The sequence below is a fragment of the Myotis nattereri genome (assembly GCF_964212035.1).
Source record: "Myotis nattereri genome assembly, chromosome: 18".
NCBI lineage: Eukaryota > Metazoa > Chordata > Mammalia > Chiroptera > Vespertilionidae > Myotis > Myotis nattereri.
The window spans coordinates 21,726,062-21,749,168 of NC_138093.1; the positions used below are offsets into that span (position 1 = coordinate 21,726,062).

Below are 23,107 nucleotides of genomic sequence, written 5' to 3' on the forward strand. Positions count from 1 at the left end.
TCATTGAATCCTTCCAGCAACCCCTAGGATAGGTGTCACTGCTTATTTGACCCTTGAGGAAACCAAGTCCAGAGAATTGAGTGACTTGGCCACGCACCCAGTGGGTGGGGCTTCCAGGTCCAGGCCCTTAGCATCCCATGTACCGCCCTGACATAGGTGTCCGGGGCTTGGAATAGGGGCTGCGCATAGAATCACCTGGGGAGCCTTTCAAATACACCAGTGCTCAGGCCCACCCTACAGCAAGGATCCGAATGTGCTGGGACCACATCAGAATTTTTTAAAAGCCCCCCGGAGAAAGGACCTTTTTGCTTGTCTGTCTCCTCCACCAGGTCCAGGCACCTTGGGAGCAAAGAACCAGCCATATTCATCATTTTCTCAGCAGCCAGCACGTCAGAACGGCTCAATGTGTTGCAAATGAACAAACTAATGAGCAAATTACACTTTTCCTGGGAACCAGCCTCAAGACCTGAGTGTTCGCTTCCTTGCTTCCTGACTCCATACCCTTGCCAGGGTCCCAGCAACTCTGCCAGGTCCCGCGGTGCAGAGGGGTCGAGAGGGATGAAGGGCCTGGGGCCAGGATCTTGGGGGTCCTAAGCCTTAAGGAACCAGCCTCAAGCCAGATGCCCGTAGGAGAGGAAGATAAGACAGAAGAACTGGCACACAGAGTGCCCAGCCTGTGCCCTGCGTGGGGGGCATGGGGAAAAGGACCAGGAAGGGACTTGCCAAAAGGAACGAAGCTCCTCATACCCACCAGAGCTCCAGAAGCCGCCTGTCGCTGAGAAGAATTGGAGAATCGCTGTCAGAGGAAAGGAATAAGTTATTCTTTCGTATGATGTGTGAATCACTTGGACCCTTTTTTTTTGGTTAATCCTCACCAGAGGATGTTTTTTTCATTGATTTTCTTTTTTTTTTTTAGAGTGGCGGGAGGAATCGGGGGGTGGGGGGAGAGAAGGGGTGGGTGGAGAGAGACACATCGATGGGTTGCTTCCCACAGGTACGGGGGATAGAATCAGCAACCCAAGTATGTTCCCTTTACCAGAAATTGAACCATGACCCTTTGGGCTGACACTGTAACCACTGAGCCACTGGCCAGGGACACTTTGACGTGTTTTATCCTAATCTGTTTAATTTTTTCAAATCACTGCCTGTGGCCCACCAAAGTAATGGAAAACCCTGCTGCCCTGCTGATCTCCTGGCTTCATGCAGTGTCCTGGGGCCTCCCAGGTTCTGCCCTCCACCACTGTGGACTCCTGCATGTGTCCTTACGGCTGTCATTCTGTCCGCACACAGATTCACCTACCGTCTGCTCCGTCCTGGTGCCCCCAGCTCATGAAATGGCTCCCTCCCTCCAGTGTCTCCAGCCCCAGCCCAGGAGTCACGGCTGGTTCCTCTTGTTCTCTCATTCCTGGCATCCAGTCTCACAGCAAATCCCGTCAGCTCTACCCAGTGTGTATCTTGAGCCTTCATGAACTTTCCATTTCTTTCCATGCCTGCTGCCACCCTGGCCCAAGGCACTGGCCTCTCACTGGGGCTCATAGCACTGGCCCCAGGGGGTCTTGCTGCTGCCACAATCTTTTTATTTACTATCTTACCGAATGTCTTTAACCCCCTAGAACATGAGCTCTGTGAAGCCACGCACCTATGAGACACTTCATTACTACCTGTTGGTTAGATGCCTCCCTGAGGATATGAGTGAGTGGAATGAGATGAAGCCAGCAGACTCTGGGTTCTGGCCCCTGGGCCTTGGAGGGAGAGGGGCAGGGGGAGAGGAGGCTGAGACCTCCGTCACCAGGCCTGGACTGACAGTTGAAAACATTGTTTTCCACTTTGTTTCCGCTTCAGCCTCAAAATCTGGGAACCTCAGAGGACAAGCACCCTTCCCTGGGACCCCTGCAAGGAGCCCAGTGTGTGTGTGTGGGGGGGGCGGGGGGAAGAGAGGTGCTCGGGGGGTCCTTACCTGCTGTGCAGAGCAGGCCCCGTAGCCCCAGGCCCAGCATGGCTGCAGCACAAGGCAGGCTCCTCACCTCTGGCAGCAGCTGCACCTGAGCCTGTGGTCCCTTCCTTGCTCTCCACTCTCCTCCTTCCTACCCAAACTGCAGATTTTACTAAACAAATGCTTATTCGGTGCTTACTGCCTGCCAGCCATTGTGTGAGGTGCTGGGGGTGCAGCTGGAAGAGAGGGGAGAAGAGGTGTGTCCTCCTGCCAGTGGCGGGGAAGGCAACAGGGGTCAGGAAACTGATGAGCAGAGATGAGGGGAGCCCGGCGCTGGGGCTGGCTGCTGGGGCGGCAGGAGTGGGTGACAGAGGGCGGTCAGGTTAGGCCCAGGGTTCCTCAAGGGCCAGCGGGCCAGGAGTGGAAGGAGAGAGGGGCGATGGGGAGGGAGAAGGAAGGGCATGTGTGCCAGGCTTTGCTGGACTCTCCTCCCTCACAGCAGCCACACCAGCCAGCGGGAGAGGCCGGGACCCCCATGTCACAGCTGAGAAAGTTGTGGCTCAGAGAAGTGAAATAACTTACTCAGGACATAATGGGAAGCAGTAGGGCAGCAGTTCAAACTTGGTCGCTGGCAAGTGTAAGGTGGGGAGGCAATGGGCCCCCACAAGTCCTACCCCAGTGAGATCAGAGGCCTGCCCAGGACCAGGCTCGGCTCCCTGATTAAGCACAGACCGGAGACCAAGTCACTTTCTCTGGAGAAGCAAGAACAGCTCCGGCTCTGTCTTTCTCTTTCCTTCTCCCTCCCGCCCAGCATCCTGTTTATGCCCAGCTTCTCTCTGTTGCCCTAAGGGCTGAGCTTTTGGAAACCAAAGCCTGGAAGACTTTTCTCTGCTCTCCACCCTTCACATCCTTCCCAGAGGGAAGAGCAAACAGCCCCTCTAAAAAGGCAAAGGCAAAAGCCGTTAATGTGTCCACAGGGACATCCTGCCATAGCATTCTCTTGTGCAGCGATGGCCTCAGATGACTCCGTCCCAGGGACACAACTCCATTGCCTCGGCCTCTGAGGTCACTCCCAGGGGATAGGAGGGAAGCTGGCCGTTCTGGCCTAGGAAACCCCCCCTACCCCCTGCCAGGACCCCGTCACTGACCACCTTTCTTGATTTAAGAGTCCTACTGGGCACCCTGGGGTTGAAATCCCAGTTTCTCTTTTCTCTGGAGAGACTGTGAGCTCCCTGAGAACAGGGACACGCCTGAGCCACAGAGCACTCACCCACAACTAGGACAGCGGACTCTCAGTAAGGCTCTGCGCTATGGTTTGTGTTAGGAAGACTTGCTATTGTTATTCTCTGGATTCCCCCACCTACCTAGGACCCTGTCTGGCACCCAATGCTCTTGAATGCAGGGCAGGGGAGGGGACTGGTGATGAGGGAGGAGGACAGCCCTGCTCCCCAGGCCCGAGTTTCACTGGTGTTGTGTCAGGAAAGCCAGGCAGGGGGAAGGGGTGAGGGAGAAGGAAAGCCAGGCAGGGGGAAGGGGTGAGGGGAGAAGGCAGGAGTGGGCTCCCTCTGTGACCCAGGAACAAACACAAGGTTTGCATGAGCTGCAGGAAGCAAAGGGGTTCATGGAAACTCCGTAGCATCTCCACCCCCCCACCCCCAACATACACACACACACACACACACACACACACACACACACAGGACATCCTTAGGTAAAGGTTTACAATGTTCACTTTCCCATGGCCTATATAGACCTTTTCTCTCGGACCCACCAGATCCCCAAAGTGGAAGCTGCACCTCCCACACTTGCTTTTTTAGATCAGGCAGGTGTTCTGCAACGTGGTGGCTGGCGCCTGCCTGGAGTCTTGGTTAGAGATGTGCACTGTGGCCACAGCCAAGCACAGTCCAGCGGGCAGCTGGCCCATATGCACTGAATAAATGAGTGGGCCGTGTGCTGCTGTTGACCGTATGGATGTGGACATGACCTGCTGGAGTCAGTTGTGCCTCAGGGGCCATTTCTGCCTGAGGGGAAGGTTCTGTACAGCCAGCCTAACTCCCTGCACAGCTGGGGGAAGCAGCGGGCTCCCGACCAGTGGGCCTGTGCTCCCCAAGGCCGCTATTTGAGGCCTCTCTTCAGGACTGCCAAGTAGAGGGGCGGGGGAAGGGGGAGTGGGGGCACGGAAGGGATGGGGTTCCTTCATCTGCATTGTGCGTGAGGTCTGTGAACTTATCTTTGTTAACCCCAGTTTTATAAATGTCAATGGGAAATGCTGACATGGGACAGGGGCTGCCGTGGCTGGGACAGTCCACGCCCTTGGGGAGGAGGTTAAACGTGTGGGCTGCCTGGCCAGGCTGCCTGGGTTCATGTCCCAGCTCCCTCACCAGGCTCTCTGACTTCAGAAAATGCCAGCTCTGAGTTAAACAGTTTCTTCATCTGTAAAATAGGAATAATGATAGTGCCTACCTCTTAGGGTAGTTGTGTGGATTAAATAAACACATTCAAAATGCTTGGTTAAGACACTGTTTTATTACAGTGAATTCCCATATTCCTGGAGGTGAACCCTTGACCTAGTTCAAACCTGCAAGCAAGCCTGGCAGGGTCTCCAGGAAATCACTGAACCAGAGAATCCAGGTCCACCGGCCCAGCACCCCTCTCCAGGGTGACACAGTCCCCTTAGCAATGGGACAGCCCAGTGTCTCTGTGCCTGAGCCATCCCATTCTGCCACAAGGAAAGGTGCTGCGTAGCCCCGGCCAACTTGCACAACTGTCTGGTATTCACCAAGCTGCAGGCAAGCCGCGGGAGGCAGCAGACTGGGGAGGCTGGGGTGCGCTTGGGCCAGGATTCACTCTGTTGAGAGCAGGTCTGAGAATGAGCCCAGAGGGCGAAGGGGGGTCCAGACAGAGGAAAGATATGGTGGTCAAGGGTTGCCCCAGAGAATCTGGAAAAAGGAGTATTTCCTCCTAGAAGGACGGATCTGGAGGGTCTGAGAAAACAGGCATCCCTTGCTAGGCTTTCTTGTGATTCATAAATGTTGGTTTTTTTACAGTTTGAAGGCAAGACCCTCCCCGAGCAAAAGGATTACAGCTTCCTTTAGTGCCGTGTTCTGGAAGCTGAGGGACGACGTGATGGGTGATGATGGATTGAGGAGGAGGGAGAGACAGGTAATGTGATAGTTAATTTTACGTGTCAACTTGACAAAGCCACAAGGTGCCCAGGTAGTTGGTCAAACATGATTGTGTGTGTGTGTGTGTGTGTGTGGTGGTTCTATGAGATGCACAGTTGAGTTGGTGGACTGAGCAAAGCAGAGTGCCCTTCCAGTGTGGGCAGGCCCCCTCCAGTCGTGAGGAAGGAGTAGAAATAAAGGTCAAATAGAAAGAGTTCTTCCTCTCTTTCTGTGGACTGTTTTGGAGCTGGGACATGTGTACTTGGACTGGAACTTACACCATTGCCTCTCCTGGGGCCCCAGCCAGCAGAGGGCAGATTGTGGGATCCCGTGAGCCAATCCCTTGAAATAAATCGGTTTACAGGTAGGTAGACAGGTAGGTCTCCTGTTCATTGTTTCTCTGAAGAACCATACAGATAACCCAGTGGAAGGCAAAATAGAAAGCCTGTAGCAGGCCCTGGGGTCTGGAGGAGGGAGGCCCGCTGAGGTTCCCAGCGGGGGCAGCGAGGCGAATCTGATGGACCCCAGGCCAGCACTGCACCCCCTTCCTGCGGACTCCAGGGCTTCCATGTTTCCAGTTCTCTGAGAGCTGAGGGAGGCCCATGTACAAACCCCCATGGTGGTTGCATTTATGAAGATCCCGACAGGCACCCCTCGGAGATAATGCGGGTTTTGTTGCAGACCATTGCAGTAAAGTGAGTCGTAATCTTTTTTTTTGTGGGAGGAGGGTTTTGCCTTAAATTTGTAAAAAATATAACGTATGTGAAGCATTATAAACCAAGGTCTACCTTTATTTCCCGAGGACCTCTGAGGACAGGCATGTGTTACCTGCAGGCCCCCTCTGACTTGGTGGATTGTCAGCTTAACGCACACACAGCTCAGAGGACACCTTGCTCTGCGCTGCTGGAGGACGTGCAGATTTAAGCCCAGTCCAGACTGCCGCGTAGTGAGCGTGACAAGGCCAGATGAAGGTGAACGGGGGCCAGGTGGCGCAGGGAAGGCTGCTTTGTATGCAGCACTCCTGCTGGGCCAGCTAGGAGCCATGCTGAGGAGACAGGGCCCAGCGTGGAGGGGGTGGTCCCTGACGAGGGAGGGAGCCTGTCACCATCGTCATCTGAGGGCCAGGCTGCTGTTGGTGCTGGGCAAGCCTGTCATGTGGGGGTAGCAGGGCCCTGCCTGGCTCCTGTGCTGGGGTTTAGGGAAGAACCTGGGTCGAGAGGAACTAGGGTACTGGGAAGCTCTCAACGCCAGGAATGGGGTCCAGCAGAACACGGCAGAGAGCCAGCTCCAAGAGCTGGGCCATGCCCCTCCCCTGGGCTCCCTCACCATATTGTAAGTGCCACTCTGTTGTCACCTCTGTCGGTGATGAGTTCTGGGGGCCAGGGCCCTGCAGAGTGCTTGGCACATAGCAAGTGTCCTGAACCAATAGGGGACTCGATGTGCTGTCCCTGCACAGTGAACCTGAGCTCCTCACTGAGAGCCGGCCTGGCCCTGAGCCTGGACCAGGGAAACCTGGCAGGAGGTGTGGGGCTGAGGGCTGGGCAGGCCTCAGCAGTCACAGCTCTCTGGATGGGTTATACTGTCACGGCTTTTAGAGGGGTGAGGACACAATGGAATCCCTTTTGTTTAATCAAGAATTAGGTAAAAATAGCCCTGCCAATGTGGTTCAGTGGTTGAGCATTGACCTATGAACCAGGAGGTCACAGTTTGATTCCTGGTTAGGGCACATGCCCGGGTTGCAGGCTTGATCCTCAGTAGGGACATGCAGGAGGCAGCTGATCAGTGATTCTCATCATTGATGTCTCTCTCTCTCTCTTCCTCTCTGAAATCAATAAAATATGCTTTTTTCAAACTTATAAAAAATACAGTAACACTTTAGGGGGCTCGGCAAATGGGTGGCTTGCTTCAGTGTTTGATTCAATGCAAGTGGTCTTCCCTAGGGAGCCACTTTCACAGAAGTTTTGCCACACAGAGGCCTCCCTCCTCAGCTTCAAGCTGGAGCCCAAGGCCCCAGAGGTTCCTTTGTCACATGGTCTGGCGCCTTCAGGAGGTCAGAGAGGTCTGCAGGCTGCAGCATGGGCCTGGGACAGACCAGCATTGCTGTATTACAAAGCCTGGACCAACAGGGTGATTATTGTAATCTCTGTCTCCACGTGCCAGCCCATTGGCCATTCAGGTGACAGAGGCGGATCCCGAACCCGAGCTCTCACTCTGCCAGTTCGCAGCTGCTGGGAGGTTTATCCCTGCTCCCGTGTCCACTGCAACCTTCCCTTTCAGACCTTCTCTGCTACCTCCCTTGTGTGCTAAAAACAGCAGAACGCTCAATCCAGTTTTCTTATGAGGGCACTTGTGATAAGACAGAGGAAATGCACTGGGAAGGTGTGGCAGAGATTGGCTACCTACTCCTTAAGCTCATTTTCTCTTATTCTTGGGAGAACCTTGGTCGCATGTCCCAGCATCCTTTGCAGTTGGGTGTGGCCTTGTGGTTGTGGTCTAGCCAAAGAAGTGGGAGCGATGCAGGCTGCTCCCAGGACCGAGGCTGGAACCCTCCCACGTGATCCTCGTGGCCACCAGGCAGAAAGTACAGTTGAGAGCCAGCTCAACTGCAGGGGTTAGGGGCACAGCCCCCGTGCAGTTTTCAACCCACGAATAACTTCTGACTCCTCAAAACGTAACTGCTAACAGCCTGCTGTCGACAGGAAGCCTCACCATTAACATGTATTTTATATGTTATGTGTATTATATACTGTACTCTTATAATAAGGCTAGACAAAAGAAAATGGTAAGGAAATCATAAGGAAAACATTTATAGCACTGTACGTGTTTATTGAAAACAAAAATGTGCATGTACGTGACCCATGCAGTTCAAACCGGTGTTGTTCAGGGTCAACTATAATCCCTCAGATGCACCCAGTTTCATTGCTTCCGTGCCAAATGGGGATTTGGAGGTGTCCGAAGTACAGGGAAGGCTGCTGGGGACTAGGATGGCAGCTGTAGAGAGCCTGCAAGCCCAGAGGCCGGCAGAGCCAGGAGTATAGCTGCCCTCCTCTATTTGGACTCCACCAAGGAGGCAAAGGGACACCGGCCAAGCGAGGTGGCCGAGGAGCCATATTTGGCAGGAGCAGGGAGCCTCTGATGGTTGGTGGCTCTTTATCTCCCACGCAGGCTACTCTGTAACTGCTAGCTGTGGGAAGAGGAGCAGGTCCCCCTCGCTGGGTCCCGAGAGGCCCTGGCAAACACGCCCGTCATGCGAATGCACAGGAGGAAAAAGTCCGTAATCCTCACACAATGCCTTCGCTCTGACGTGTCACTTACCATTAGATATATCGAATTAGCTGGAGATTTACATTCTTCTGTTCACAATATTATGTTTTGTTCCTGAAATAGAGGTCCTAGAAGTTCCCATGGTAGAAACTGGATCATTGTTCCATAGAAACAATATACTAGGATTATGATTCCAGCCAAAATCAGGCACACTATTTATAGAGACGATCAGAAATTGCATAGTAACCAACGTGTCAACGAGCAAAGGTGATCGTCCTGATGTGGTAAAGCTTTATGAGGCGTCTGAAAATCAGTCCAGTAGGATAATGCAGTAGCCAATCACATTAAATCTCTGAAAGATGTATGTGAGAGGTTCTGGGGTAGGAACCAGCGAGCCCCTCTGGCTGAGGGCTGTGCCCGACCGTGGGGGATGTTCCCAGGCTGTTGTGAGAGCCAGTCACCTGGGTCAGGTCCATCAAGGGGGCCTGGAGACCACAGCCGACAGGATCCTGGGCACCTGGAGAAATATTGTCCCAATCCAAGGCCTTTAGAATGCTGGGCCACCCAGTGGTCAAATAGGCCCTACGGCAGGGGTGACATTCATGTTCTCTGGGCTACCTGTGGCTGAGCTGGGCTTCATCGTAGCCTAGATCCTGGGATTCTATCCCCTGCAATCACAAGAGACCAGACCCAGAGGCCTAAGGCCAGTTTTCAATCCCCTCGTCCCCACCAGCCTTTCCACACAACTCTGTCTTCAAGAAGCTGAAAACCCTTGGGAAGGAAATCAGTGGCGTCGTTGGAGAAGAGAGACTCCAACGTGTGGCTGCCTCTGTGTCTCCGTTGTGAATGCTCCTTTTCCACCAAATCCAGTGGAACCTGGGTGGGCGTATGCTCCTGGCCCCATACCAATGGGTGTTGCCAGGGACGGGGGTTAGGAAGAGCGGAGCTGGCATCTTCAGGAGGAACTGCCCACAGCTTGCAGGGAACAGTTACGCTGCAGCAACACCCAATGTCGCCGTGTCGCCCGAGTGCTTTGTGCAGTGGCGACATCTTAAGAAGGAAACGGGTTTGTCAAGAGGATTTCCTGAGCCCTCCCAGAGCGCATCCATGACGACAGTGAGGTATGGGGAGCCTGATGGTGAGCATTGTGAGAAGGCACAAGCCTGGAGCTGTGGGTCTCATTAAATGTCTGTCCAAACGATGGTGATTTACGTGTGTAATTTATAGAGCAGTTTCACAAGGAGACCTTGATTTCTTTGAAGACCCAGTTTCCTGATGGGTAGGCCATGGGCTCATGGGATCTGCTTGGCTAGAAGGAAGCTCAGGGAACAGCAGCTCAGCCCAGCCAAGCAAAGGCAGGAGATCTGCAGCCACAGCGAGGAGGAGATGCTGCCACATCCGGTAACTTCAGACGCAGCCAGCCAGTTTCACTGGAGTGGCACGCTCAGGCCCTGGGGTTTTTATAAAGCTCCGTGAGGGTGAGGGGGCTGGGAAGCTCCCCACCACTCCCTCCCTCCCCACCCTGAACAGAGTGACAGTCATATTCTCCTTTGGTTGTGGCAGAGTAAGAGCAAGGGCTGTCACCAGGTTGGGGGCTGTGAAATAACCCCCAGGAAATGCAACAGAAAGGCCGCAGGTGGCTCCCAGGAAGTCCCAGTGCTCGCGGCCTCTGGGCAGGACAGGCGCAGGCAGGGTTGGATTGGAGGGAGGTGCAAGGAGTCATTGCGAGGTGTGTTTGGCATGGACTTGACATGCAGTTTGCGTTGGTTCCTGCACCCCTGTGCTGCCTGTCCTCTATTCCCAAACTGTCCTTTTTGGAAGCAACTAGTATTCTTTAGAATCTGCCCCTCTCCCCCCCATCCCTGAGGCTTCTCACCTTTAGCATTGTCCACAGGTGACTTCTTGCCACAACCCTATTCCAGGATGATGGAAGAAGCAGGAGCAGAGTCTGGTGGTGGGGAAAGGAGACAGGGCCAGCCGTGCAGTCAGACAGGGAGTCAGAACTCATCCTGCCAAGACTGAAGCTGCCCCTTCCCTGATCCCGCCCCCCCCCCCCGTTCCCCCCAGGACAGAAAAACCCAGGTTAGCACAGTACCTGCACCTTAGACCAGAGAGGCTTCTCAAACCAAGACAGCTTCCAGTCCGAGGGAGGGTCCATCTCCGTCAGGAGAGCGTGGCAGAGGGAACTGTGGGCTCCGGAAGCCAGTGTGCGGGCAGACACCTCCTCCTGGTCTACTCAGCAGGGAGACGAGCCTACTGGGGAGGAGCCAGCAGTTCTTGCTTCTCCTGAGCTGTGCCCTGTGCCTCTGGGTGGACTTTGCAGGACACCTTCCCCCACGCGGAGGTCAGACCTGAGTCCCTCATCTCAGCGGCCAAGGCGCCCCAGGCTCACAGCTGCGGTGACACTCCAGGGTGGCGGGTGGGTGCTGGGCATTGTGACCTCAGCTGCTCCACACACAGGGTGGTCACCCGGCCCTCACCTGGGCCTGCAATCTGCACAGGACAGTGGCCTGGTCACAGGGCCCGTCGTGGGGAGGTTGGGAAAAGAACACTCTGGCCTCCTCCATCATGTCGGCCAAGAAGGCAGAACTGAAGAAAGCAAACCTGGTAAAGGAGAAAGAGCTGGACCCTGGGGGGCCTCTGAGCTCCCATGAAGGGAGGAGGGGTGGGGGTGGGTACAGAGACCCCCTGATGAAAGCTGGGCTTCTCTTTCTCTGTCTGAGCATGAAGTGACCGCTTACCCCGGAAGGAGGGTGGGACTGATTCCTGGCCTCGATCTGCAAAGGAAAGCAGCCTCGGCTGGCTCCCTCAGGGACAAGGACCCATAGTACCAACCCCACCCTACTCCTCCCGAGGGCATGACCCCACCCAGGCCTGCGCCAGGCCCGCATCCAATGGGCATGTCTAAGGTGTACAATAACTTTATTATATAAATATAATTATCTTCCTCACTTGACAGATGAGGAAATGGAGGCCAGAAAGACTAAACAGCTTGCCCAAGTTGGCATGGCCAGTAGGGAGGACAGCTGAGATTAGAACCTGAGTCTGCGCTCCTGAAAGAGTACTTATGTGGCTTCTTAAAGTTCCTGTGAAATTCCTCTCTGCCCAGGCACCCCCAGCAGGGAGAGAGCTGCCTGCTGAACGGGCAGGTGATGCTCATGAGAGATGTGTAACAGCAGGACAAAATTGGAGTTGTCCTGAGTCAGGGGCTGGGGGACATGTGGGCTTGGGCTCAAGCACAGTTGGACAGGCAGGGCCGGGTGAGGGTCCTCCTGTCAGGGCCCGGGGATAGCCACCCTGGTCCTGATGCCTGTATCCCAACTCCCTCTCTCCGCAGAGCAAGAACTACAAGGCAGTTTGCCTGGAATTGAAGCCAGAGCCGATCAAAGTAAGAAGCTCTTTTGAGCCCATGCCAGCACCCAGGCCTGAGAGCTGTGGGGAGCTGACCTGGAGTCGGGTCATTCGCTTTGCCATGACCAAGACCTGTCCCAGGTGCTGGGGGTACACTGAGAGACAGACAAGCTCTCTGCTCTCATAGAATGTCACACAAGTAACTAATCGGATAAATGCACACATCAGGAAACAAAATCAGTAGTGTTAGTGCCACATAGAGAATTAAAACAGGGAGATCTGGCGGGGAGGCTGCTATAAATCAGGGCTCAGGATCGGCCTCTCTCTGCGCTGAGAGCTGAAGGATGAGACTCTGGCCACTCAAAGACTAAGGAAGAGCACTGTAGGTCGAGGAAGCAGCTGTGCAAAGGTCCTGAGGCAGGAGTGAGCCTGGCTGCTCAGGGACAGAGCTGAGGCCCAGGAGGGGAGAGGAATGAGAGGAGCTCAGAGAGAATTGAAGGATGGAGGAAACTGCTGCACAGGTGGGGCCACCAACTCCCCTCTGTCTACCCTGGCTGGGAGGGAGGAACAGAAACTCGGGGTGATCTCTCCTGCCTTATCTACTCCACACCTGCAATTTCCAATACCCTGTGTTTCTGGTTTTAATCAACAGACATATGAATACAAAAGAATTAAACCAGAAGGGCCATTTACCAAAATGGGAGGGACGAGGGAGCTAAAGGTAGGTGTTTGAACCCAGGCTGCGGGGGTGGGGTCAGCCCAGTGAAGAGGGGTTGGGCAGCTAAACAACTTCCATGGGGGATAAACTGTGGCAGCGGGCCCTGTGACTCCATTCTCTTCAGTTCTTTTGGTTTGTTTCCTTTAACTCTTTATTGTGAAACTAGAGGCCCAGTGCACGAAATCATGCACCAGTGGGTCCCTCGGCCTAGCCAGCGGGATCAGGCCGAAACCGGCTCTCAGACATCCCCTGAGGGGTCCTGGATTTAGAGAGGGCACAGGCCAGGCCAAGGGACCCCACTGATGCACGATTGGGGCCGGGGAGGGACGCAGGAGGTTGGCCAGCTAAAGAGGGACCGCAGGAGGGCTTCAGGGCGTGTCCGGCCCATCTTGCTCAGTCCTGATCGGTTGGACCCCAACAGCAAGCTAACCTACCAGTTGGAGCATCTGCCCCCTGGTGGCCAGTGCATGTCATAGAGAACGGTTGAGCGGCCTTAGCATATCATTACATATTATGCTTTGATTGGTTGAATGAACGACCAGATGACCAGACACTTAGCATATTAGGCTTTTATTATATAGGGTAATTTCAGACTTAGAGAAAAGTTTCAAAAAATGACACAATGAATTCTAAGTATACCCTTTGCACAGATTCCCCAAATGTTGGCATTTAATCATGGTTCTTTCCCTCTATCTCATATATTTATATATTCACACACATACACGCACACACACAGTGAATATATATATTTCCTGAACTATTTGGGAGCATGTTTCTCTCAAATTTTGGTATAAATTTCCTAAAAACAAGAACGCTCTCTTATATGGCCAGTAATATTATCAGATATCAAAACTAGGAAATTAACTTTGACACAGTATTCATCTACAGCCTTTATTCTAATTTCAACAATGACCCCACTAATGTCTTTCATAACAAGAGAAAAAACAGCCTTTTGGTCTGGGACCCAATCTTGGATCACACATTGCATCCGGGCTGTGTGTCCCTTGGCCTCCTGTCACCTGGAACAGTTCTTCAACCTTTATCTCTTGGACACTGGCATATTTTAGGACTAGAGACCATTCATTTTGTAGAATGAGCCTTATTTGGGGTTGTTTGTACATTTTTGGCGGCCATATCCCAGAAGTGTCAAAGGCACATGATGTCTGGATGTCCCACTCTCTCCTGTTTTCTTTCTTTTTTAAAACATATTTTTACTGATTTCAGAGAGGAAGGGAGAGAGAGAAAAAGAGGTGCGGGGACAGAGAAACATCAGTGCTGAGAGAGAATCATTGATTGGCTGTCTCCTGCATGTCCCCTACTGGGGATCAAGTCCACAACCCCAGGCATGTGCCCTCACCGGGAATCGAACCGTGACCTCCTGTTTCATAGGTAGATGCTCAACCACTGAGCCACACTGGCCGGACTCTCCTATTTTCTTAGTAGCCTCCTTTCTCTCCTCCCTGATGGGAAGTCTCTCTGTCCTTCCTTATCCACGCCCCTGGATCTTTTCTTTCCTCCTTTGGCACTTGCCCTTCCATCCAAGACATTTCTTTACTCTTCCTCTTCCCAATTTTATTTCCTCAGAATGATCTCAGGGAGGTGAGGGAAGAGCTCAAGGAAAAGATGGAGGAGATAAAACAGGTAACAGGATGGGACTTTCCAGAACTTGAAGGTGAAGGGTAGCTTCCAGGAAAGTGCAGTGCCTGACTTTGAACAGAGAAGGAAATCACGAGTTGCACGGAGAAAGCACTCCAATAAACTCAGCCCAAATCCCCTAGAGCAGTGGTTGGCAAACTGTGGCTCCTTAAGTGTGGCTCTTCCACAAAATACCACGTGCGGGCGCACACGTACAGTGCGATTGAAACTTCGTGGCCACTCTCCAGGGGCCAAAGAACCGCATGTGGCTCGCGAGCCGCAGTTTGCCGACCACGGCCCTAGAGCATTTAAGTGTTGGGCAGCTTAGGATAGTTACTAGTATTTGTTTGATGCTTCAACCCAATGATTGAGTGATAAGGACTCCTGAGGTGTCTTAGGGATAAGGTTGGGGAGATATAACTTCAGTGACAGAGAGGGGCTGATTGGAATTTGGGGGCAGTCAGGACCAGTTCCGTTTTTCTTACTCACCTCCCCTTAGCAAGCTGCAGAGCAAGACCTCTTCTCTTGTTTCCTTGATGGGACAACCTAGAGCAGGGGTGGGCAACCTTTTTGTGAGTGCGTGCCAAAACCAGTAAAATCTCTGACTCAAAATTCTTCTGCGTGCCAACCCTAATTTTTTGAGAACATGTTACGCCTACTTGATATCTCTTAAGGTGTACGTATGTGAAGAACCTTGAAGAAAGAATAAAATTCATTCAAGCGACAAAAACACAGTATATGATGATGAAAAATACATTTATTTTTTAATGTATACATGTACGCTGATAGTTCGACAGAAAACTTTATGACTCCGTTTGATATTATCAGTGGGACTTTTGCTGCTGCATCACTGATGACAGAGATTTTACATCAGGTTTATATTTTGTGACCTTCAGAGATATGCACGAGCTACTACTTTCATCCGTCAGGCTACTCCTATTATGAGACTTAACAAAATGCATCACTGAGAACAAAGATTCACAAGCGTATGTGGATGAAACCAAAACACTGGTCGGATCTAGGAAGGCAGGGAGAGTTAAGGCAGAGGCATAGAAATTGCTCTTCCCCTCTCTCGTCAATCCATGTCTATGGTCTTTAAGATAACTTGTTATGTAAAATTAGTTATTTATCTAAGATGCACCTACACTGAATTTATCTGAAAAATAAAAAAGTCTATATTAAGAAAAAAATTGTAAATGGAAGATTGTAAGAGAGGGTCGCGCGTGCCAGCAAAAGTTACTTGCGTGCCATGTTTGGCCCGCGTGCCAGGGGTTGCCCACCCCTGACCTAGAGCATCCTTACAAAGAAGGGGAATGCTCACACAAGAAGGTGTTGCTGCAGCTGTGGTCTGAGCTCCACATGGAAGCCTGGCAGTGGCCAGATCTAAGTTGTGCCAAGGCTGGTGGTGGTGGTGACTAGATACTAACTGCACCCTAGTCCCTTCCCTGACCCCTTGAGAAGAAAGTGGCTTTAATGGGCCATGATTAGTCCATTCCTTGAGCTTCATCCAGCTCACTCCAGCAGAGCAGCTGCTGCCCTTTGCTTAAAATGACTCCATGGTCAGTAATATAGGCTCTGTGCCTTTCTTCCTTGTTAGATAAAATGTGTAATGGACAAGGATTTTGATAAACTCCAAGAATTTGTGGAGATTATGAAGGTAAGCATTTACATGGGCCAGTACCATCCTAGGATTTGTGGAAGGCAATACCAGGCCCTGCCCCAAATTCTATTGCAAGGAAGAATTTACAGGTGAGTAACAAGCTAAATGATAACTCTATGTCACTTTATTAAGAGTTGAGAGACGTGAGTAATGAAGGTGGGCTGGAGTAACCAGAAAAGTCCTTACAGAAAAAGTGAGTCTTCTGGTGCCCTGTACGCTGCTTTGAAGGCTTAATGCAAATCTAACCAAAAGCCCAATAAGATTATTTTTGAACTCAATAGTCACTAAGAGGATCATCTAGATACTAGAACCATGGTTCTCAGACTTTGGTGTGTTGCAGAATCACCAACACAAGTAAACACAGCAAAGTCCCTATTTCGATGGGACCTGCAACTACCCCTACTGGATATTAAAACTCATAATAAAGCCACAATAATCAAGTTACAGTGGAACAGCCCAAGGATAACCAGCACAGAGAACCCTATAAGAGCCTCTCTGCCTGGGTACAATGAGGATACTTGTGAGGATTCCTAAAATTCACATGCCCAGGCCCAGGCCCAGATTAACAGGCTGGGGCGCAGTTGTGATGCTCTCCCCGGATGAGAACCTGGTCCTCAGCACCTCTGCAGTAGCTACTCACCTGGCTGCACTCACCTGAACTGTGGCTCTGACTTGCCCCCTTATACCCAGGCTGCACCCCATAACGAAATTACATCAGAACGTCTTGGGATGAGGTCCAGGGTCAGTAATTTTTAAAGTCTCCATATGATTACATTGTACACTCAAGTTTGGGAACCTTCCTCCCAGCTCTATAAAATTTATAATACAATGAAGATGTTTTTTTAAAGGTCAGCGAGAAGGAAAGGATTATGTAATATTAACATTACTTGACTATATGAAGAAAAGACTTAATTCACTTAACTCTGTAAACTGAAATAGTCTACAACATGAATTTAAATATTAAAAAACAATAAGGAGAAAGGGTGTATAAGTATTTAACCAGATGTTCTAAGCATAAATACAATGGGAGAAATCAGAAAAGAAATATTGATATATTTAACAATATTTTAAAAAATTGAAATTATCACAGAAAAGCACCATAAACAATTAAAAAGCCAACAACAGTTTTGGAGAAACAATTTTTTTCCACAAATATGATAGGCTTAGACAACAGGTTTTTTATCTGCAACATATAAAGTTCATAGAAATCAATAAGAACCAGAAAGACAAATGGGAAAAGGGCGGGAACAGATAATCCACAGAAGGGAATATAACTAAAAAGCAATAAGCATTAAAAGAGTTTACCTCATGGGTAATGAAATAAATGTAAATGAAAACAATGATTAGATTGTCCCATTCAAACAAGCAAAGTTTTAATTTATGATAATTATAGATAAGATGGGAATGCTTTCGTACTGCTGCTCAGAGTTCAAGTTTGTACAAAGCTGAAAAGGAATTAGACTATAAGTACCAAGCACTTAGACCGCTTGATTTATCAGTTCCTGTTCTCAGAACTTAACCTCTGAGAATAACCAGAAAAATTTGGAAATAACCACAATTTTAACAGTAGAAAAATAGGCAAGTAAGTTATGGTATATTCATATATGGAGAATTAGGAACTGTTAGAGACAGTGCTTAGGAAGAATGCTTGTAATGAGAAGTAAAATAGGCAAGATGCAAGGCATGTGTACAGGCTGAGCTCAACTAAATGGGAAAAAATGGGTAAATGAACATATAGAAAAGGGACCTGAAAGAAATATGCCAAAGGGTTATTGTTATTTCTAAATGATGACAATTTTTTCTTTTATATTCCTCTGTGTTATCCAGATTTTCTGCAAAGGGCATGTGTTATTTCTTTGGTAAAATGCAAGCACAGTGAGTGTTTTGTTAGTGGGTAGGACTGGGCATGAAAGGCACACAAAAGAGGCTATTTCTGGCGTGGGCACAGCTTGCGCACAGCATGGAGGCAGGAGGAACATGAAGCGTATCCCAGTCAGTGGGGAGATCAGTCATAAAAGTGGGATCATTTGGGGAAACTGTGAGAAATAAAATGGAAGGGGCACCGAGGAAGTGGGTAATGAAGGCTTTTGAAAGACAGGCAGACCGGCTGGGACTTGGCTGTGTAAGCAGGAAGGGGCCTCTGGAGATTCTTAATCAAAGAACATGCTACGAGCAGCATTTCAGAAAGCTGAGCCGGCAGCTGTTTGCAAGGTAGCCTGGGGACCCTGGGGAGCAGGGAGGGGTCATCTGGAGCAAAAATATCAGACAGGAAGCCACATTCAGCTCAAGGTGAAGAAAGCTAGACCAGGTGTAGAAAGGAAAGGGTGAATCTGAAAGATGCATCGAAGGAAAAATAACGTTCTTGGTGACTGATGAAAGAGGAAAGCATCCATGATGACATCAAAATTGTAATCTGTGTAACTAGAAGAAAGTGGTGACAATGACAGGGGTGGTTGGGAAATAGAACTAATTTAGAAGAGAAAATGAGGTCAGTTTGGGACGTGAGGAGTTTGAAGTGGTCGTGAGACTTGTAAAAATATGGGATGTTTGACTCTGATTTTTTGGACCCAAGGGAAATTTTGACTTCAAGGATATTTTAACTCTACTTATGAATACGAATATTTTATTCAAAATTTATACTAACATTTAAAAATGCTTTTTAGGAAGGTATTTTTTGAAATCATCTCCACCCAGTTTTTACTGCAGTTCAGTAAACTGTTTCCCAATCTTTCATTTTTTTATTAAAATTATTTTCCTCGAAACAAATTATTTTTCATTTATACTTTATGATGTTTGATCATAACAAATATTATGTCAATAACAAATATTGTCTCTGATAACATCTGCCATCTCAGAATTTCTTTTGTGCCCACTATTCCTATCTAGTTCTCCCAGGTCAATTTATCTAAACTTTGCTGAGATTTTTCTATCCTTTCAGTTCTTAGTAAATAATGATTGTGAGGTGCCATTTGAGCTACTATCAGTTTTGTGTTATGTTGACCATTTCTATCAGGAATTGGGTAAAAGATGGAGCAAACAAATATGAACTGTCTGGGTGTGTGGCAGGGCCAAACGTTGGGGTCAATATGTCTTTGAGGGGGGCGGGTCACACGGTTTGTTTTCTTGGTTCTGTCATTTTATAGGCATGAACCAAGGCAGGTAATGGTTTCATCTAAGTGTGAATTCAGATAAATCACTTCCTGGCCTCTGACTCACCTGGAGACTTTGGACAAGCCTCTGATGACTCTACCTATTGCTCAGCCTAATCATGGAATGGGGGAGGGAAAAAGGGAGGCAGCCCATGCCAGCTTCACCCCATAAGCCCCCTCACCCAAGGCTGGCGAGATTCTGAGGAAGTATGAGGCCGAGGTGTGATCTCCGAGTGATTTTCAGAGAGGCAGGAGGAGAGGACTTCAAAAGCCCTTCAAGATGTAGGGTCTAGCTTTGAATTCTCTCTTGAAGGAAATGCAGAAGGATATGGATGAGAAGATGGATGTTTTAATAAATATACAGAAAAACAGCAAGCTGTAAGTATAACCTGCACGCATATCTCCTCGTTTCTAAAGAATCTCCCCCTTCATGTTGCTAAATGTCCTGTCTTCAGACCCTTCGAGGAGTTGTCTTGCTTTCTGTGGCCCCAATGGCTAGGAGTCAAGGCCTTCCACGGCCACCCGTGCTATGGGTATCTCCTTGTCATGTTGGAATTTGTCTCCCCAACTCTGCTCCTCCCTGACTACCCAGTCCCCTTAGAAGAGGACCAAAGGAGCATCAGGAACTCAGGCAGATAGGAAAGCCTGACACAGACTCACAGCACCGGCTCAAGAAACTGGAGGGAGTTGAAGGAGCATCGCTTTCTATTCACAAGAAGAATATGGCACTACAGAAACTCAAAAAGGACCCACTGGACTCCCTTCATCAACGTGGGACCTGCTATGTGAGTGAAGCTTGCCCCCCCCCCCCCGCTGGGAGCTGTACCCTGGGCTCTTGCTGCTGCTTCCCCTCCCCCTGGGCCCTCCTGACTCTGGAACCTTTGGCCGTAAGGATTGAACCCCTCTGTGGTCCCGGGAAGGCCCTGGAGCCTGAAGTCCTCTCTGGGGTCTTGCCCTATAGGCCTGGGGAGAGTCCTAAGTTATGACCAAGTAGGTAGGACTCAACCCTGGATGTGTCTGCCCCCAGTGCCACTGCATTGTTCTGTCCTTTCCTATAGCAAAACTTGACGAGGTGCCCAGCAATCTGGCCATCTTGGACCAGGGAAAAATGATCTTTCTTGTGCTGTTTCTGTCCTCTACAGGAGAAATGTATGTTGTGTGCCCTAAAGAACAACCACAATCAGGGGTAGGTAGATCCATACGAAGATGTGCCTTGTCTCAGTCGGGTGCCCCGTCATCCCTAAGGCAGAGGCTCAGGCTGCATTTGCATCAGACCTTACCTGTGCCCACGCAAGCTCTGGCCCCACCACATCCACTCAGTCTTAGAGAACATGGCACCAGGAAGGAGGATTGGGTAGCCTAGCCTGGAGGCGGCTGCCTGGAGGCTCCTGTGGAGGGAAGGGTGCTCGTCAGCTGCTGACCTGATCTTTCCTCAGGTTCCTGCCTTTCTCCCTGTCTAGCAGGAGACTTCCACACCAGGGCTGGGCACCCTCCTCATCCTTGGCATCTGGAGCTGCATTCTGATGTACCTGTGCTTCAACCTCTACATGACCGAGGACATGCTTCCAACTTAGTGCTGCCATGGAACCCACCAGAGCTCCAGTTCCTCCTCCCCCAACTCCTTGAGCTGCACAGTAGAGGCTTGTTGCCCCTTCCATACCACCCTGCCCCAGGCCTCCCGCCACCTGGATTAAAATCTTCATTGAAAGCCAAAGCGGGTGTCACCAAACTCGAGTATGCAGACTGTTACTTCCTTTGTTCTCCAGTCCCTCTTCCTGCTTCCTGGTGGATTAGTGGGAAGTTCTGTTTTGGTCATCCTTGGGGTCATCCTCCCTCCCTACTGTCTCCCTCTGCTCCACCTTATTCTGCAAAGGCCCCAGGTCAGAAGAGAGGAGAGGCCCTAGAGATATCAGACACCTTCCTGTGTAGTCACAGGAGACACTCCTACCATCCCGTCCAATCACTCCCTCCATCTTCGTGGCTCTTGCATTGTACGTGTGTGTTGAGGGCAACCTGAGAGGTGAGGTACTGTGGGGAACCCCCAGGCCCAGAGTATAGTGTGCAGGAGGACTCAGGACCTGGTGCACAGTGGTCGCCTTGGGCGCTGAGGATCCACCCTCCTTGTCCTCTAGCAGATTTCCTCCCACCTCCACAGAAAGGACACACATCCATCCCTTCAGAGGCCTTAGGTCATTGCAGAGGTGGGGATGAGCCAGTGACCTCCCCAGCTATACTCTGTCCTGCTCCAAATCCTCCTCCTCGGGGAAGATGAGGCTTGGCTGCTAGCTGACAGTGAGAACAAAGAAAGACACAGAGAAAACAGGATTTCAATGAACTCTTCTGTCATGGGTGTGCTTCTTGGCACCAGTTTGATGGAGAAACTCATGGGAGTTCATATTTTATTTAACACCAGCTCTTGCCTGTTTCATCTCCTTGCCAAGTTGGCTGCTTCGACTTTTAGACAGTCTAGTAAATAACTGGTTGTTGCTACGTAGTAATGAGCAGTGTATTGGGTGCTTTAAATCAGCGGTCGCCAACCTTTTGGACCTCATGGGCCACCAGTGGTCTGTGGACCACCAGTTGGCGACCTCTGCTTTAGATACATTATTTTATTTATTTTTTAAGATGTATATTTTGAAAACAAAAAAAACAAAAGAAAACATAAGCCTTGCCTTTATAGTTTTAAAGGAAATGGTAAACATGTATAATAAAAATCTGGACCCTAAGTAAATCAGTACAGTGGTCTTACGCATGTGATAAAAGCAGAAATGGGGCAGGAATGGGAAAGGAGAAGGCCGGGTATAGCCCTGTGTCATTTCCCTGCTGTGGTAGCAGATTACCACACAGTCAGTGCCTGGAGTCAACACAAAGTGGGTCTCTGGGCTGAAACCCAGGCAGTGGCCACCTGTGTTCCTTCGGAAGGCTCTCGGGGAGAATGTTTCTTGCCGTTTCAGCTTCCAGAGGCTGCCTGCATCCCCTCTCACAGCCTCTTCTATATTCAAAACCAGCATTGGCCAGTCCAGTCTTTCTCATTCTGCAGCACTCTGATCCTGGTCCTTCCTCTGCCTCTTGTGCCCACTTTTAAGGACCCTTGTGACCACGTTGGGCCCACCTGGAAATGCCGGATAGTCTCCTTAATGTTAAGGTCAGTTGATGAATAAACTTCTTTCCCTTTGCTGTGTGACATAACATATTCACAGGTTCTAAAACATGGGCATTTTTAGGGGTTGTTATTCTGCCTATTGCAGGGGACTCCCCAGATGCTGTCCTTTGGCTACCAAACCCCCAAACATTTGGGAACACTTCATTGTTCAGTTCTATGCTGTGGTGGTTTTTAAATAGGCCCACAAGTTCTTTGATACCCTTTCAAGAAGAGACTGAATCCTCTCTCGTTGAGTGAGAGCTAGACATAGTGATTGCCTCTAAAGAATAGAATATGGCAGAGACGATGCTGTGTGGCTTCCAAGACTATGTCATAAAAGACATGTGACGTCTGTCTCGCTCTCAGACACTCATTCCAAAAGGAAATCTGATTGGGCAGGTTGGGTTGGATATCCACTTTGGTCTGATCAACTGGGTTCTGTGTCACAAAGAAGTGGGGGCATGTAGGTTGGGGCAACCCCCAAGAGGCTCGGTACACAGGATAGGAATAGCATCTTGGGCAGAAGAGACAAGATGAAGTATAATTCCATTCTAGATGAGGTGACATTGAGACCTACAGAAAAAGCACCAGCTCACCAGCAAAGCTGGCCCATGTGCAGCGTCAGCAGGAATGAAGGGCTGTGACTCCCTGAAGGTCCATTCCCAAGGACAGATGGGACAGCTGTTTGCAGCTGGCAAAACCTGTTTCCTCAACACACACTTGTCCTTCTGTTGCCTCTGAGTTGGATGATGTGGGACTGGGGCCTGGAGGAGCTTGGGAATGGTCAAGGGCCAGGGACTGCAGAGACCACTGCCACCGTCTTAGGGCTTGACAAGCACTGCAGAACCATTTGCACAAAGGAGACTTGGCACTTCGGCTCAGCTTGGCAGCTTTGGTTCCCTGATGACCCTGTCTTAGTTCTTAAAACTGGCATCTGCTTAGGTTTGGAACCACATCGGGGGCAATGTGGCCACAAAATCAAGTCTCAAGAGCCCTCACCCAGTCTCCCTCAGCTCATGTGCCAATGTGAATACAGGCCACAGTCCCATGTGTCCATTTGCAGACATGATCTGGGATGGAAATCTGAGGAG

At 50.3% G+C, this 23,107-nt stretch overlaps 1 protein-coding gene across 1 annotated transcript; it reads left to right on the plus strand.

Moving 5' to 3' along the window:
- Positions 1–10,929: 10,929 nt before the first annotated feature.
- TEX35 (testis expressed 35) lies at positions 10,930–20,552 on the plus strand (the record flags this gene model as incomplete). Its single annotated transcript, XM_081112123.1, has 8 exons — positions 10,930–10,968; positions 11,699–11,749; positions 12,365–12,433; positions 14,015–14,071; positions 15,663–15,722; positions 19,188–19,252; positions 19,467–19,659; positions 20,338–20,552. The coding sequence occupies 8 exons, from the start codon at positions 10,930–10,932 to the stop codon at positions 20,446–20,448; spliced, it is 645 nt and encodes a 214-aa protein (XP_080968249.1). The 3' UTR covers positions 20,449–20,552.
- Positions 20,553–23,107: the final 2,555 nt, after the last annotated feature.